Here is a 16,709-nt window from a genome sequence, read left to right as displayed (position 1 = left end):
TGCCACCCTTACACCCTTCCCTTTACACTCACACACTGCCTTTACAGGCTGCGCATCTTGGTGCAGAACAAAGTGAAAAGTCGTCAAGGCACACATCCCTCTGGCTGGGTGCACTATACCAGTGGTGAGGCTGCAGGTGCATGAGGGTACAGGTGCAAGTATCAAACTTCTCAGCACATTAAATACACACTGATGCCAGTGTGAGATTAAATGAAAAATGCACACAGAGGGCATCTTAGAGATGCCCCCTGAAAAAGGACTAGTATCCAGGCTGAGTGGCTGCCTTCAGCTGCCACCACCAGACATGTTTTTGGAACCCTGGGTCGAGAGCCTGCTGCTCTCGGGGGCCTGAAACAGTACACATCCTGGGACGAGGTGCCAAGCCTCCTCCCCAGGATGGGCAGGGTCCATGAAGGGGAAGCTTCAAAGGCTTGCTGTCTTTGTGAGCTACCCCAGGCCACTTGCTGTTTTCAGCAACTGGCCCCCACTGGTTCTGACCCCCTCTTGGGTGGGAGAACCTGCTGGAACAACAAGTGAGGAAGAGAGGTGTGCCCACCTCTGTCAATCAGGTGGGGGAAGCGAGGTGAATCACAACTCTCAATCCCCGCCATCTTGCAGATAGGGGGACTCAGCCAACCAGGGAAAGGCTTATGCCCCCCTCCCACTGGAGGGTAGCATAATAGGTAGGGGGTACCCACCCCAGGGAAGGTCCCAGCTTTTTTACCTTCCTGTAACGCCCCTAAATCTAGTATTTAGGGGCACCCCTGAACCTTGCTTCCTCAGACAAGAACCTGCAAGAAGAAAAGAAGTAGGACCGAACAGCCGTGCCAAAGCTTACTAGAGGAGGACGCCCACTGACTTGGCCCCAGCCCTACCCGCCTGTCCCCACCTCAAACCTGCTCCAGCAAAATTCCAGCGTGTCCTGCAGACCGCAATCTCGAGAAACCCGGAGGACCTGCCTGCCTTCAATCTCAAAGACTCTGTCTCCAGTGAACACCGGATTTGTTGAAACACCATACTTCAGCTCCGCAAGGATCTGCAAGTTTGCACCAGTCTGCACCCTACGACCTCGGCCCGAGTTCGAGTGACCCAACACCAAGAGAAGGTCTCCCCGGCTATCCTGACCTGATATCCAGCGACCCCTGACCTGCCTCAAGCCTGCAGTCGACGCCTGCAGCCTCAAACCAGAAGGTCCCCCCAACCGCAACCAGGAGCTGGTAAGAAGATCCGACCCTAAAAGGCACCCCTGCACCCGATGCCCCACGGCCTTGGGTGGCCCAACCGACAGTGCCTTACCAACATACCAACTTATTTCTAGAAGTGGTGGTCGCACCCAGAAGACCTTTGGCCCCGAACCTGCAGTTCTTTTGCAAACCCCTTTGAAAGCTACAGGGCTTCCGATGCCAAAACAGCACTCAGCCGCCCCAGTGCCACTGAGGTTGCAACTTTTGTGCTGGCCTAAACCCCCATTTGCCCTGGGCTTAAGTCCAGGAGCTTTGCTCCCACAACCCTGTGGCCTGCTCGTCAGCAACCACCAACTTGAGGCCCTCTATCCCCCATTGGATAACATTAGGCCACTGCACCTGGCCGCCCTACTGCCACTGAGTCTAACCCCAGAACACCAACTCCTACACAAAGTACTTGCCTCTAAACCGATAACACTATTTTCCTCCAGAGGATAACATTGACTGTTGATGTATCAAACGTTTCTAAGTGTGGAGTTGGAAAACCTAAAGGAATTCTTTAAAATTGTACTAACTAACAAAAACGATTTTACTTACCTGTTTACCCGAAATGTCCCAGTGTAGTAGCCAGGTATACCACACTGTGTGAGAAAAGTAATCTCAAAAGTAACTTACCTGTCATTTTACAAAAAGTCCTATACAAAGTATAAGTACTGTATTCTGAAAAGCATTGCATTATCAGTAACACTACTGTAACCAAAACAAAGTACATTTACAATTGCAATCCAAACTGTGTTAAAAACTGTATATTTACTGCAAAATATTTTTAAACCAATTGTTCTGAAGTTCAGTCTTTGTGTGTGTGAATTAATTTGCTGACTGTGTGTACAACAAATGCTTAACACTGTCCTCTGATTAAGCCTTACTGCTCGACCACACTACCACAAATAGAGAGTGAGGTGCTATCTACTTTACCTCTGCCTACCTTTTGGGTTCCACTGGACTCTGTGGACACTATACATAAATTTGGTATAGTATATACAGAGCCAGCTTCCTAAAGACAACAATTTTTTTAAGTCCTTGTCACTTTGGATTTTCATCAAACCTCATTGTTTCTCGCTTCTTAACAAAGGGAGAGTGACATAAATACCTCACTGGTGTGACCTCACAAGATCAAAACCATTTTCGGAAATGTTCCTCCATTATTTCTAGTGGTTCAGACTGTTTGCAAGCATTCCTCCCATCACCTTTTGTGTGTTTGACATAATAGCACAGTTTCAAACCTATGCATAAATTACATCTGCAACACAAACACGGCAAGCTTTTTAGTGAGTGTGGCTTAAGCTAAAAGAGTGAGTTGGATTCTTGAGCTAGGCACATAGAGGCTATTCACTGTATTCTGCTACCTTACTTAATCCCCTTTACTACCGGCTGAAAGTCATTCAGATGTTAGCATTAGTTTGACTAGTTGTTTTAAATTTTCTAGAACCATACCACCCCATTAGAAAGTTCCCTTCATGTCTTGGTCAACAGACAAGCCTTGAATTATTACACTAAAAAGTGAAATGATTTATATGCATACTAACATTTTATGAATTGTGGAAATATTCTCACTCCTTTGGCTTCCTTTAAGTGAACCATAGCTAACTAGAGAAAGCTCTCTATTACTTTTTTTTTATCGAAAAGTTAGTATTTCTCGTTCATGTAGGCTTAAAGGTTCTAACCACGGTGGTCACAGCAGTGCAGTCACTTGAAAATAATATCATACACACTGGTCCAGATTGCTTTTGCCATAAGGCTAATGAATTATTTCAATTGCTTTCTGTTTCTCCTAACATTTTTAATCTCAGCTATCAATTGCAAATATTGCATTGCCATACCACACAGTTTGTGGACTGAATTAATAAACTTTCTGTGTAGATCTTTCATTATATACAACTGACAGAGTTGTGATTGCTAATCAAAGTCTGCTCTGCTTTTTATTGTAGGACTTTACATGGATACAGGTAGCGAAACTGATACAGAAATAAACACTCCATTCCCGCATCCTGGGCAAGGCCTCATGGGACCAGTATACAACAGTAGAAGCAGCTTCCATCCAGGGGAGCCCAGAGAATTGCTGGGACAGCTTCCTATTCCAAGTAGGTGTTTGTGGTTACAGTATGAAATCATAAATCATGCAAGTTTGTTTTGTTCCTTCCTATTAGATTTAATGTGTTTCCATGTTTTAGTTAGAAACATTTGAGGATATTACTCATGTAACCTCTCACATTCCAGCTAAACTAAAAAAAATTGCTTTTTTTAAACATCATTAACAAATCTAACAAGAAAGAATGATCACCCTAGAATAAGGAACTAAGCAGCTAACACTTTTTATGCAGCTCTGATAAAGGTCTCCATGCCTAATACCGGAGTCCTTCATCTGGAGCCTCTTAAATTATAGGACATATTGATTGTAATGCAAATTCTTCTAATTGCATGTATTATAATACAATGCCCTCTAGTATGGCAATTCCTTCTATTGGGCACTAAATGGTATGGTTGAATCGCATCATCTGTGGTCCATTTTGTTTTTGTAGCTGGTGGCTGCGCTAATGCAGTTTTTTACAGAAGTCTCCTGTCTGTCCCCTGCCACAGAAACACATGGAGATGTGTTGCTGTGGCAGGGGACAGATAGGAGAAGGCTGTGATGAACTGCATGCACTTGAAAATGGAGGTAGCTGGGTCACTGCACTGAAGTTGGTGCATTAAAGAGCTATTGGGTCACATGAATGAACAGTTTGCTAAACCAGGCTCTAGAAGAGGACATGCTTTTGGTGGTGGTTTGCAAGTAGTTTTGAGTTTCCTGCCCAATGATAGGATGCATGTGTAATACTGAGCTACCTTCTCAGCAGTAACTACTTTGCCATGAAGAAGGGCATTTTTCAAGCGTCATGTGGATACGATTTGTATAGGATACATTTGCAATAATATGTAGGATATCAAATCACCAGCGTAATCTGCTCTGTATCATCCTCTACTGGGTAAACTGTAGCTCTCATAAAAATCACCCTGTCATTCCATTTCTGAATCCCATTTCTCCCCTACGTAAAGCCCAGCTTTGAGAGGGAATAAACTAACCAGAATCTAAAGCATTGTAAAGCATAATCTCAAAGTTCTAATTAAGTGTATGCTTTTTAATGGGGCAGATGCATATTACCTCAAGCTTCCATACTGTGAGAGACGGAAAGCTGGAGATTGAGTTCACTGTATCTGCTGTTCTGTCAGATCGACTCATGGCTCAGTAACTTGCAGGCATGCCACCTCTGTTCAGACTTGGATTTAGCAGTCTTGAGTCTCAAGATAAGACGTGGATACTGACCCTGACCTCCCAGGACAATCTTCTCGACATTATCTAATGGAGCTCAGTGCCCATATTACAGTTTCTGAATGCAGAGGGCTCTCCAATATTGGCGCTCTCATTGATTTACATGCTGGAATCATTCCCTGTTGTTGAAGTAGTAGTCTTGCAGTAACATTTCTAAACACAATATAACATGACTGAAAGCCCTTATAGTAGTACACTCACCTCATTGGGACTTACCAGATGATTGATACTTTTAGCTGCAGAATCTTCACCTTTTGAATAGCCCCTGGCACCAGACTGGATCCAACCATTTTGCGATAGCTCCCCTGCAGGTGGCGTCAACTCAGTCTGTGCATCTGCCCGGGGATGACCTCATTCAAGCCATATAATGCCCAGCATGACCTCACTGGAACCATGTAATGGCACATTGCCATAACGTCTCTTTTGTCCTTGCCCTGCGATGCAGATCTGGAACCCTCGTGGTGCAACACAGGTCATAGATTTCTACTTTTTTTTGCAGGATGTCACTACCTAAAAAGTCAAGGTTCAACCTGTCTCTAATTCCATAGACAGTAGTCCATTTCAGGTGCCCAAAGGGTTTGCCTCTGGTACTTGGCGTCCAAGTCATTCAGGCAGTCTGGCCTCATGCGCTCCAAGGCCATGTGGAAGGTGAAGCTGTTCATGTCCTGTGAACAAGCATTGGGCCAGGCGTGATTTGTTTTATCAGATGAAGATCCAAATCGTGGTTGATTTCCCACCTCCAATTCATCAATAAACATAAAGTAGCTCATGCGGGAGAACCCTATGCCAAAATGCCTTACCCCCTCGAAGGTAGGTCTCTACACCATTTCCCTCCTTCAGTGGACTCTCTTTCCTTGGAACCAGAGGTCGTGGACATCACTCAAGTATAAGAACCCGTGTTGACGTCCGGTGCTGGTCTTTACTCCGATGCAGATCCCAAATTTATCTCTGATCCTTCCTCCGACCTATAGTTTGTGGTGTAGACCCATCACATGTCCTCGCCTTTACTTAGCCATTCTAGTACCCTTTTGTGACTCTTCGGGGAGGGAGGCGAGTACGCCTGGCTGCGATACCGGCTGGTACACCCCCATGGCCAGCTGTCTACAAATGTCCCATTGCCAGCACTTCTCTGGCTGGCTGTAACTCGAGCCGTACTGGCACCCAGACACCAGCCATTCGCACCTCCATTGACCCAGACAATGAAGTAAAATCCAGCTCAGATTCCAGAATCTGTGCATAAGACCAACTCCATTCTACAGCGGTCAAATAATAACATATGACAATAAAAGCAGTGCAGCAGCCAATTTGCTCTCTCTACTTTTACAGACAAGGATGACCAGTCCTGCAGAATGCAAGCAGCCTGGATGACTCTCCAAAAATACTTATGGTTCCCTTTGGGGAAACCCTCGGCAAAGGTTGCCTCTGCGTAGTTACTAGAGTTATATCTTGCTGTAGAATCTTTTAACAGATCCTATAGTTACTTCAGAGGAATTGCTACAATTCATTGAAGCACTAATAGAGCATATTTTTGCAAACTGGCTGTCACTGAGCCAGCCAGTTGCCTGTCATTCTTCAACAGAAATCCTGATAGTCCAGTCGTTGTGTTGTTAAAAACAAAATGCCCTGCCTTTCGCCAGCCAACATTTAGACTGCGAGTTTAAAAATATGTAAGTCATGACAAGAATGTGTTCTCACCAGGGAGTTTGATTCTTCTCTCCATGAACGCCAAGTGCCTCCTTCCTGTGTACCCTATTCTGTGGAAGGTAGCACAGGTGGTGGTACTGAGTCTCCTGTACCACCTCAAACAGGCTGTGCTACAACTCAATACTTGGTGTACCTTTCCTTAGACTTACATAGGCAGTACTGCAAGCTTTGTGTCTACTTAAGGGGCTACCATTTCATCAACTCTAAACGTCCCAGCCTGTCAAGCAGCCAGATCAGTAGAGGCCGTGGAAAATCCAAGAGCAGACTGTCCATACAGCCCCAGCCTGTCAAGCAGCCAGATCAGTAGAGGCCGTGGAAAATCCAAGAGCAGACTGTCCATACAGCCCTCTTTCTCCTATTTCCTTGGCAAGGCACTTTGTATTCCTTCGAGGGAACTTATACAGCCTGTGGGGGGGAGGGTGTTCCTTCTATGGGCTTAGAAAGTCATTACAGCAAATTAATGGGTTTTTGAAGTTGTAGAACGCAGTTATGCACTCCTGTTCTAACAAACTCCCCATCATTACCCTAATTCCTTCCTCCTAATCAAAGGAACACACACAAATTCTCCAGCAGGAGATCACAGCACAAGTCTGCAGAAAGGGGTGATGGAGTTGGTCCCAGAGCAAGAAATTAAACAGGGATGTCACTCCCGGTGGTACTTTGTTCTCAAGGAGGATGGTGGTCTGCTTAGGATCATGGATCTCAGGGTCTTGATTTCCTTTCTTTACAAGGAAAAATTCAAGATGCTGTCCTAGCTCTAGTGCTTCTGGCGCTGGAACTGGAAGACTGGATGTTCCTCGACTTGCAGCATATGTATTTCCACATACACTGATCCTGCAGTTGCACAAGGTACCTGCAATTTGTGGTAGGGTCCATGCAGTACAGTCCTCCCATTTGGCTAACCTGCCCACTCTGGATCTTCAGCAAGGTGATAGCAATGATCGTGGCACATCTGTGTAGGTCAGGAATCTCGTTATTCCCATTCCTTTCCTGGATGTTTGACTGCTCAAGGTGAGTTCGCTGCAGCTGTTGTCAGACCATCTGAATCCAACCACATCTCTTCGTTTTGACTTCCGTTTACCCATTAAACCTCTCCAATTTGCTCTTGGTGTTCTTGAAATACCTCCTGTTCATAGGTGAAGTACTGGACATCTCTGAGCCCTCCCTCCTTCCCAGAAGACTTGCGCCATTCGGAATATGTCTGTGGAAAAAACTGTATGTGACTGTAATAAACTTTGTTACTACTTAGAAACTGTTCAATTCTAGTGTTGGTCCTTACAATATTGTTTTATATTTTAGAAATACTGCCTAGGTAGTTTTTTCCACAGATTTATTCCCTGACCTAGGGGTTGATTGTCATTTGCTCTAACAGGGAACCCTTGTTGTTTACAAGTAGTGCCATTCGGAATATGATCATGATTTTTATTTAGGATGTGGCTCGGATTTCAGTCCCAAAGGTTCTCTGCCTGCCTTTCTGCATGTTGCGGGTCATACATACGCGCAGCTTATGAATGCTGTCCAGTGTTGCCTACATTTACAGTGTTTCCAGCATGGGGGCAATCAGACAGGCATCATCTGAATCCTCCAGGACACAGTGAAGGATCTTCAATGGTATTTGCTTTAGAAGAGCCTATTTTTTTTCCTCTGTCAGCTGTGGCCACAGTGGTGATGGATGTCTCCATTCTTGGGTGAGTTGCCTCATCTGGAGAAGCTGGTAGTCAGAGCCCTTTGGTCTCCAGAGGAGTAAGCATTGTACGTACATTTTCTTGGAACTGCTGGCCCTAGAAGAGCACCTTGGGACTGCCTTAGCAAGCTCCTGTCCACATCTAACGGAACCCCTGGACTTTTTACATGAGATTTCTAATTTTGATATATTATATAATGAGCCACCTTCCTTCACCATTCCACTCTTGTAATGTCCCTGCTGCTTTGTATTTGCCCCTCTGCTGACCGTTTAAGTCTAGCCTACTACTACTACAGACCAATGTTCCTGTTACCATTGCCAGCCAAGGTCATGGGAGAAAATCAACAGACAACTTACTGAATAACTCAACGACCACCTACTCCTCTGCACCACTTTGTCTGTTCAGGCCCAATGACAGCACAGAAACTGTCATATTCATATCCTCCTGGACCTTTCTGTTGCATTTGTCAGTACCTTACCCCAGCCAAAGCCTAAACCGCATCGGAATCCAAGGACTGGTACTGTGATGGATCTGTTCCTTCCTGACTTGAAGGATCCATGCAGACTGGCAGCTTACAAGTCTAACACCTGCAACCTCATCTGTGAAGTTCCACAAAGCTCCTCTTTGAGCCTGACCCTCTTCAAAGCATACATGATCCCCACTATCCAGCATCAGTCATTCTCAGAACACTAAAGTCTTCTACGCCGATGACTCAACTTCTTCTGCCCCCACAAACAAGACGTACCCAGATCAAGTTCCGTCCCTGCATGACTGAAGTCACCCACTGAATGAAGACCAACTGTCCAAAGCTGAAAGGGAAGAGCAAATCGCAGTAGGACTCCACCTGGTGGCCAACAGAAGTAGGAATGAAACCCATCCCAACCACCCATGCCAAGAACCTTGGGATAGTAATCAACAGCACACTTGACATGGTTGCCCAAGTCCATACTGTCACTGCCTCATGTTTCTATACCCTTGATGTTGAGGAAGATTTACAAATTGCTCCCAATCAGCTCCCGGAAAACTGACATGCACGTGCGAACACACGCACACTATTCAGAACTCGGCGGCCAGAATCACTCTCAACCTCCCAGCCCACACTTGCATCACTCCTGGCTCCCCATTCGCAAACCAGCACAATTCAAACTCCTCACCCACACTTTGAAGACACAACATAAAACTTCCCCAGTATACCTCCATAATCACATCTGCTTTCACAAACCTTCTAGACACCTCTGCTTGTTCGGACTCCCAACTCACACACATTTGCCACGTATACAGAAAACGAGATCGGGCAGTCAAACCTTCTCCTACATCACCCCTAAAGTATGGAATAACCTGCTACTACACATAAAAGCCTCCTCCTCACTTCTTGAATTTCGCAACAAGCTGAAGACCTGGCTTTTTGAGTTATCCCACTACCCCCTAGGTGTTGCTGGACTCTCACGTTCCCTGCGCTAGATAACCTCCCGAGTGATAGTGTGCTCTACAAATCTACGTAACTTAACTTATCTACAGTTCGTTGTAGATTCCTCACCATAGAATTTCCCCCAGGTGTCAGACTAGATCCGTACATTTTTCTGCATTGGTAGGTGGTGTCTGTCAAATCAGCGTCTGGCATTGTGGTCGCCAGGATTACGTTGCGGTGCTTATTTAGACACCGCCACTGCTCGCTGACATCCGTTCTTTTTACTCGTCAGCCTAGCACAGATCCGGAAAGAGCTACCCCATAGCCACTTTTTGGCTAGCCTTTTTTGTGACGTTTTGTCGACTTCTTTTTGAGTCTATCGGCTCCTGGTGCACAAGGGAAGCCTTGCGGACCCTGTCATAAGATGATGTCGGTGACGGACCCGCACTTCGCATGTTTGTTGTCCGGAGCTCAACCATGACCCGAAGTTGTGCTCCGACTGCCGGGCCATGCACCCGAAGGCTTTGTGGGAGCGGTCCTAAAAGTTGTTTGAGGCCCGGTGGTCGGCTCTGCCTCAAGGGCTCGAGGCCGTTCACGGATCCCCCTTCTCGTCGCACTCCAAGTCATTGAGATCTGCGGGAAAGTCCAAACACAAGAAGGCAGTGAAGGAGCACAAGTGTGTTCTTCACCTTCTCCCCGTCAGTAGACTAACGTGACGCAGGATTCGGAGAGTCGTCACTGAAAAGCTCCGTCTCCGGTGCCTGATTAAAGGACGACTCTTCACCTCCTCCCATTTCCTGGAGCAGGAGCGTCCCCTGCCCAACTTCGACAGTTTTACGAAGGCATTACACTTAGTCTTTGGGCAGCCCAACTCCGCTAGCACGCCTTCGGGCCCTGCGGATCCAGGCCTGGTTGTGGATTGACGCCAGTGCCGATCCAGACCTCGGCAGCTGAGGTCGTGGGCCTTGAGATCCTTTTGGTGGCGGTCAGGACCAACTTCCTGACGGAGGTGCTTCAACCGGCGGCGTCCACTTCTGAACCCCTACTACCGTTTAACGAAGCCCTCACCTGACGTACTTCTGGGCACCTGGTCCATGCCCAGCACAGGGGCTCCTGTGCAGAGGTGGATTGCCCGCCATCGGCCCAAGCCCGGGGTGACCCAGTGTTCCTATCCCAACACCCTTCTCCTGAGAGATTGGTGGTCCAAGCCTCTTCTTCAAAGAACGCATTCCCTTCTGCCCTTCCAGATAGGGAATTCAAGACGCTGGATTATCTGGGGAAGCATATGTTCTCTTCCTCCAGCTTGGCTCTGCGGTCCGTGAATACCGCATGCCTCTTAGTATGATACTCCCATACCATCTGAGATATGATTGTGCAGGTGCTGCCTCAATGCCAGGAGTCGGCCCTGGCCGTTCTCTCCCAAGCAGTGGCGGATGGGAGAGACGCAGCCAAATTCAGATGTGAACTGGATACCATTGACTCACTGGGCAGAATGATTGCCACGTCGGTAGCCCTTAGGCGCTAATCATGCTTGAGGACATCTGGCTTTTTGGTAGATGTCTAGTCAACCTCGATGGACATGCCCTCTGTTGGCCGTAGCCATTTTGATGACAAAGCAGACTCAGCGCTTTAAATATTCTCGTGCTACGGCCAGATCTTTGGGGCTCGCCGTGCCTTCTCGCCCATTCCAATCTGCTTTTCGTCCCTTTCGTTGCTACGGAAGGGGCAAGCAACCACATCTGGCCCAGTCTAGCCACCGACTCACACAAGCTGCCCAGCCTCTGCTTGGCTGCGGACCTGGCACCTAGCGGGCGGGCCAGTCCACCCTCCCCCTCGCCCCCATCCCCGCCGCAGCCTCCAAACCTTCCTAGTCTGATGTTTCAGGCCCATCAATGGCCAGTGGGAGGCAGGATTCGCCATCACCACCTCCACTGGAGTACCAGTGGAGTAGTGTGGCTCACTGGTTAGGTGGAGTAGTGTGGCTCACTGGTTAGAGGCGGCAGACCCGGGAGCAGAAGTCGGCCAGGACCAGGGTTCAATTCCCGACGCGGCAGGGTCGTGGACTTGGGTCAGCGGACTTGACAATTCTCGCTTCGGTACTTACTCTAATCAGGGGTTCCACTCGGCAACTCTGGGCATTAGCTTGCCTAATCTCCACAACGGCCCCATCAATTCCGGGGATGCCTGGTTCCACCTTGGGGACTCCCAGCAGGGACCATCCCACAGGGAAAGCCAGGACGGGTTCCGCAGAGTTATACAGCGCCAGGAAACCTACGGACAGGTAGCAGTGCGCTTTACAAGCTCAAATACATTTACATTTACATTTACACTGGCAATCCATCATGTCAGACAGGGGGGTTTTGCAAATAGTCTGAAGGGGCTAATCCCTCCTATTTGAGACTGCCCTCCCCACTCCTCCTCCATGCCACCATCTTTCGATCGCATGTGGGAGGATCATTTGACGCTTCTCCGCCAGGAAATTTCAGCTCTCTTGGCCAGTGGGGCTATTGAGAGGGTTTTTGCGCCAGAAGTAGGTTGTGGTTGCCATTCCTGGTACTTTATGGTGCCCAAGAATGGCATATGCCTGCGTCCTATTCTAGACCTCAAGGCACTCCACCGCTTCCTCCGGAAGGAGAAGTTCAAAATGCTCATGTTGGCTCAGGTTCTGTCTGCCCTTGACCCAGGAGACTGGATGGTGGCTTTGGACTTACAGGACGTCAATTTACATATTCCCATCTTGCCAGCCCACAGACGCGATCTACAGTACAGGGTCGTCCACGAGCACTTTCAGTTCTCCGTGCTCTCCTTTGGCCTTACACCTGCCCCTCAGGTGTTCACAAAGGTGATGGCGGTGGTTGCAGCTTTTCTGCGCAGATCAGGGGTCCCAGTCTTCCCCTATCTCGACGATTGGCTGTTGAAGGCGAGTTCACCTATGCTGTCGTCTCCCACTTTGACTATGTTGGACGTCTTGCACTCGATGGGTTTCACTATTAACGTGCCAAAGTCATACCTGACTCCCTCTCAGACGAACCCTTTCCTCTGAGCTGTTCTGGACACAGTGCAGTTTCAAGCCTATCCTCCTGAGCAGCGAATCAGGGATATTTGGGCTAAGATACAGATGTTTCAGCCTCTATCCCGGATTTCGGTGAGAATGACCCTGAGGCTGCTGGGCCTCATGGCCTCCTGTGTCCTGCTGATGGATCATGCCAGATGGCATATGCGGGCTCTGCAGTGGGGCCGGAAGTTCTAGTGGGCACAGCATATGGGCAATCTTTTCGACTACGTTCAGATCTGAGGGAACTGCACCACAATTGCAGTGGTGGATAACAAACCAAGCTTGGGTCGGAGGCAGATCCCTCTCCCTTCCCCAACTAGATCTAACAGTGGTGACAGATGCATCACTCCTGGAATGGGGCGGCCATCTGGGAGAAGACTAGATTGGAGGCATCTGGTCTCCGGCAGAGTCTGGGCTCTATATCAACCTGCTGGAGCTCTGGGCGATCCGACTGGCACTTAAGGCATTCTGTCCCTCTCTCAAAGGGAAATTGGTGCAGGTGTTCACAGACCGTACCACCCTTATGTGGTACTGCAACAAAAGGGGTGGTGTGGGGTCATGAACCCTATGTCAAGAGGCTCTTTGCCTCTGGACATGGCTGGAAAATCAGGGCATGACCCTGGTGGTTCAACACCTGGCAGGTTCTCTGAATGCCACGGCGGACGGACTCAGCCATCGGTGCTTGATCGATCAGGAATAGCGTCTTTATTTGGAGGTGTTTGACACTGAAGAGAACGCGTAATGTCAGCAGTATTGCATGTTTGAGTTTCCAAGGCGGCACTCGCTCAGCTACACTTTTCGTCGCAAGTGGAACTGCGGCCTCCTGTATTCCTTTCTGCCTGTACTATTTCTGCCCAAGAAGATCAAGCGCAACCTGGTCCAAGTTATTCGGCTCCGGAAAGGGCACGAAGAGTCTGGTATCCCGAGCTACTGAGCATGGGCATCGATCAGACTGTCCCTTCGGGAGGATCTTCTATCGCAGCTGTAACTTGTCCAGTTTCCCCCTCCTTGTGTGGAGATTGAGCGGCGACAGTTGACAGCTTTCGACCTTCCAGCCGAAGTCTGTAATGTCATCTTGTCAGCCAAGTGTCCCTCCTCTACATCGGTATACACCTGTAGAGTGTGGCATGGTGCACAGCAAATGCTGTGGATCCCCTTTCTGCCCCTCTTTTAGAGGTTCTCTTGTACGTACTTTATTTTGGGCTTCAGGGTTCTGCTCTGGGCACTCTTAAAGGCTATCTTGCTGCTATCTTTACTTTTCTTCAAATGCCAGATCAGCCATCCTTATTCAAGCCTCCTGTTATAAATAGATTCTTTAAGGGCATTACTCATCTCTTTCCTCCATCTCCTTTAATAATGCCCCAGTGGGACTTGAATCTTGTTCTAACATATCTTGTTTGCTTTCCCTTTGAGCCTCTTCATAACTGTCCTCTTAGGCTCCTTACTCTGTAAACTGCCTTCTTTGTGGCCATCAACTCTGCTCGCAAGGTGAGTGAGCTGCAAGCTTTGTCTTCAAAGCCCACTTTCTTCTCTGTGCACCTGGAAAAAGTGGTGCTTAGAACAAGGCTTTTATTCCTTCCTACAGTAGTTACACCATTTCATGTAGGACAATCTATCACCTAGCCCACCTTTTTCCCACCTCTGCACCCTCCAAGGAGTAGGAGAGATTCCACCGTCTAGACCCTAATCATGCGCTGTCATTATACCTTGACGGCACTAAAGATTTCCAGGAGAATGATCAACTCTTTATTGGATATGTGGGTGTTAAGAAAGGCAGGGCTGTTCAAATACGTACCATCTCCCGATGGGTTGTCCTTAGCTTAAAGATCTGCTAAACTTTAGAGAAGAAGGATCCTCCATTGGGGCTGCTTGCTCATTTTCACTAGGGCTGCAGCCGCAACCACTGCATTGCCACGTGGAGTCCCACTCCTTGATATCTGCCAGGCGGCAACGTTGCCATCTCTGCACAGGTTCACCAGACACTACTGCCTGGACAGTCCGGTTCGAAGGGACAGCTATTTTGCCCGTTAGGTTCTCCTGGGCTTTTTAGTCTGAACTTGGTTCGCAGACCCTCCTCCGGGGATGGTATTGCTTGGGTATCTATTCTAAGGTGTGGAATCTACAGCTAACTGTCTCTTTCAAATGAACAAGTTACTTACCTTCGGCAACAATGTATCTTTAAGAAACATAGGTTAGTTGTAGATTCCTTACCGCCACACCCATCCTCCCCGCTCGGCGAACTGACTTCTAGGGCTAGGGACTCCCTTACAGGGCCCTAGTTGGGGCACACCTGTGGTCAGTGTCTTTCATGGTACTGCTCTTCTGGCGTGGAAAGTTGTGTCAGAGCTGACATCTGCGCTGGGGCACAAAAAACGGTGGTGACAGAGTGCACACCTTCTTTTCCATATTTCAAGAACGTTCATGTTTATAAAGTTTTGCGTGCTGGCCCGGAATCGTGGACTGTCCTGCCACGTCATGAAACAAATCACTCAAGTATGTGGGGGCGGGTTTGCACCCCACTCCGGACGCACAGCGTTAGGAGCATAACAAAGATGCCAGAGGTTTGGCATCTTTGTTATGCTCCTAACGCTGTGCGTCCGGAGTGGGGTGCAAACCCACCCCCACATACTTGAGTGATCTGCGCAGGGGCAGCATCTAAATAGACACCGCAACGTCATCCCAGCCACTACCACGATGATGGCCGCAGTGTCGAGCGATGCGCAGGCGCGCTGCTAAGAAAAATCGTGGGCTCCAGTCTGACGCCAGGGGGAAATTCTAAGGTAAGTAATCTACAGCTAACCTGTGTCTCTTACAAATACATTGTTACCGGAGGTAATGAACTTGTTCAACTCACCTTTGGCCTACATCATGTTAGTATGTATCACTGTGCAGCACCCGTGTGTTTGCATGTACATGCTTCAATGTACGAGTTCCTGTGTGGTAGCCTACATGGAGTCCTATGGGTTCCATGTTGGGACCCCAAGGCATTGTTCAGGCAAGTAAAGGTAGAAGAGCCATCCCAGATAGATTTCTCAATTGCCTGCATTCCTGGAAGCAGGGTGGGAAACACATGCTGGAGAAAGGGAAAGCCAGACACTACTGTGGACTCCCAAAGCACTGTTTGATTTTGGAGAAGTCAGTGGGGCCCAGCTACATGGTCAGAGAGGATGGGTCTTATAGGGTTAACACTGCAGAGGCAGGGACTCATAAAGAGCAGGGCTGTAGCCTTTGTAACCTTTTGTCAGGTATATCCTAGTATGGCTGAGATCCAGGTGTTATCTTCAAGTTACTGACTTGGCCTGTAATGTGAGGCTATCAAGGTTTGAGTTGCTGCTGCTATGACACACTGTTTCCTGGACCTAAAACAGTACAGTGAAATGGGCACATTAAAGGAGGCATGCATTTCAAAGACAGATGTGATAAATCGCGTCCGTGTCTAGAAACTGATTATAAAAAGGAGAGCTTGAGTCTTCCAGATTGTTAAATGGTCAACTACTTGAACAGGATCTGTACATCAGCATGGAGAAACACAGCACTGCTTCTGCCTGTTGGATCGGGACTGGGGACCAAGGTCTGATAGTCTCTTTACTGTGTAAGTGGACATCACGCCGGAGAGTCAAGGTCACTTTCACTGGAGCCCGGAGTATCTGCATCTGCCTTAATGCAAGGACCAGAGGACCCTGTGAGGAGGAGAAAAGTGCTCAGGGGGAGCGAAGTCCATTGGGCATCTTAAAGCAGAGTGTGAGATTCACCGTCCAGTTGGGACCACAGCAACAACCAGGCCATCTGCTTGTGTGCCTTTCAAGTTGACAACACTTTATGCCAGGTAGGGCCTCTATGGAGACTACGGGCCATTGCCCTGGTGCATTGCTGAGACCTTAGAGGGCTGTTGTCTTGTCTGCTCCTATTCATGGTCCATTTATGCTAGCGCCCTTGCACGAAATTGAAGCATAACAGGTTGGACAGCCAGCTGCCTTGCCTGCAGCAAAGAGACTACCACTCACAGCCTGGCACTTGCTTATGTCACCTGCGAAGCAAAATTGTCGACACCCCTGGGTAAAACTGATCACTAGGTGACAGGGACTCTGGGGCACCTTGCTCTTAATATAAGACTTGTACTTACTAGCGGGCCTAGGCAGAATTTTGTCTTAAGTGCATTGGGAATAACCACACTTGGTAATCCGAGAAGTAGTACTTCGGATCATGCCCATACAGTGCTAAAGGGCCAGCCTTACAAAGACTATGTATTGTTGTGTGCTGTTTTTCACTTCATGGTCTTATATAAATAAAGCCTTTCAATAGCAAG

At 48.1% G+C, this 16,709-nt stretch overlaps 1 protein-coding gene across 1 annotated transcript in view; it reads left to right on the top strand.

Annotated features, from left to right (window-relative positions):
- The window catches only part of LRIG2 (leucine rich repeats and immunoglobulin like domains 2), a 412,722-nt gene that overhangs the window by 380,988 nt on the left and 15,025 nt on the right, over positions 1-16,709 (top strand). The window contains exon 17 of the mRNA XM_078644436.1: positions 3,173-3,325. Coding sequence (XP_078500562.1) covers positions 3,173-3,325 — 153 coding nt within the window. The remainder of the gene's footprint in view (positions 1-3,172; positions 3,326-16,709) is intronic.

Source organism: Lissotriton helveticus, chromosome 5_1 (genome assembly GCF_964261635.1).
Source record: "Lissotriton helveticus chromosome 5_1, aLisHel1.1, whole genome shotgun sequence".
In the NCBI taxonomy this organism is placed as follows: domain Eukaryota; kingdom Metazoa; phylum Chordata; class Amphibia; order Caudata; family Salamandridae; genus Lissotriton; species Lissotriton helveticus.
This window is presented reverse-complemented; position numbering and strand designations above follow the sequence as displayed.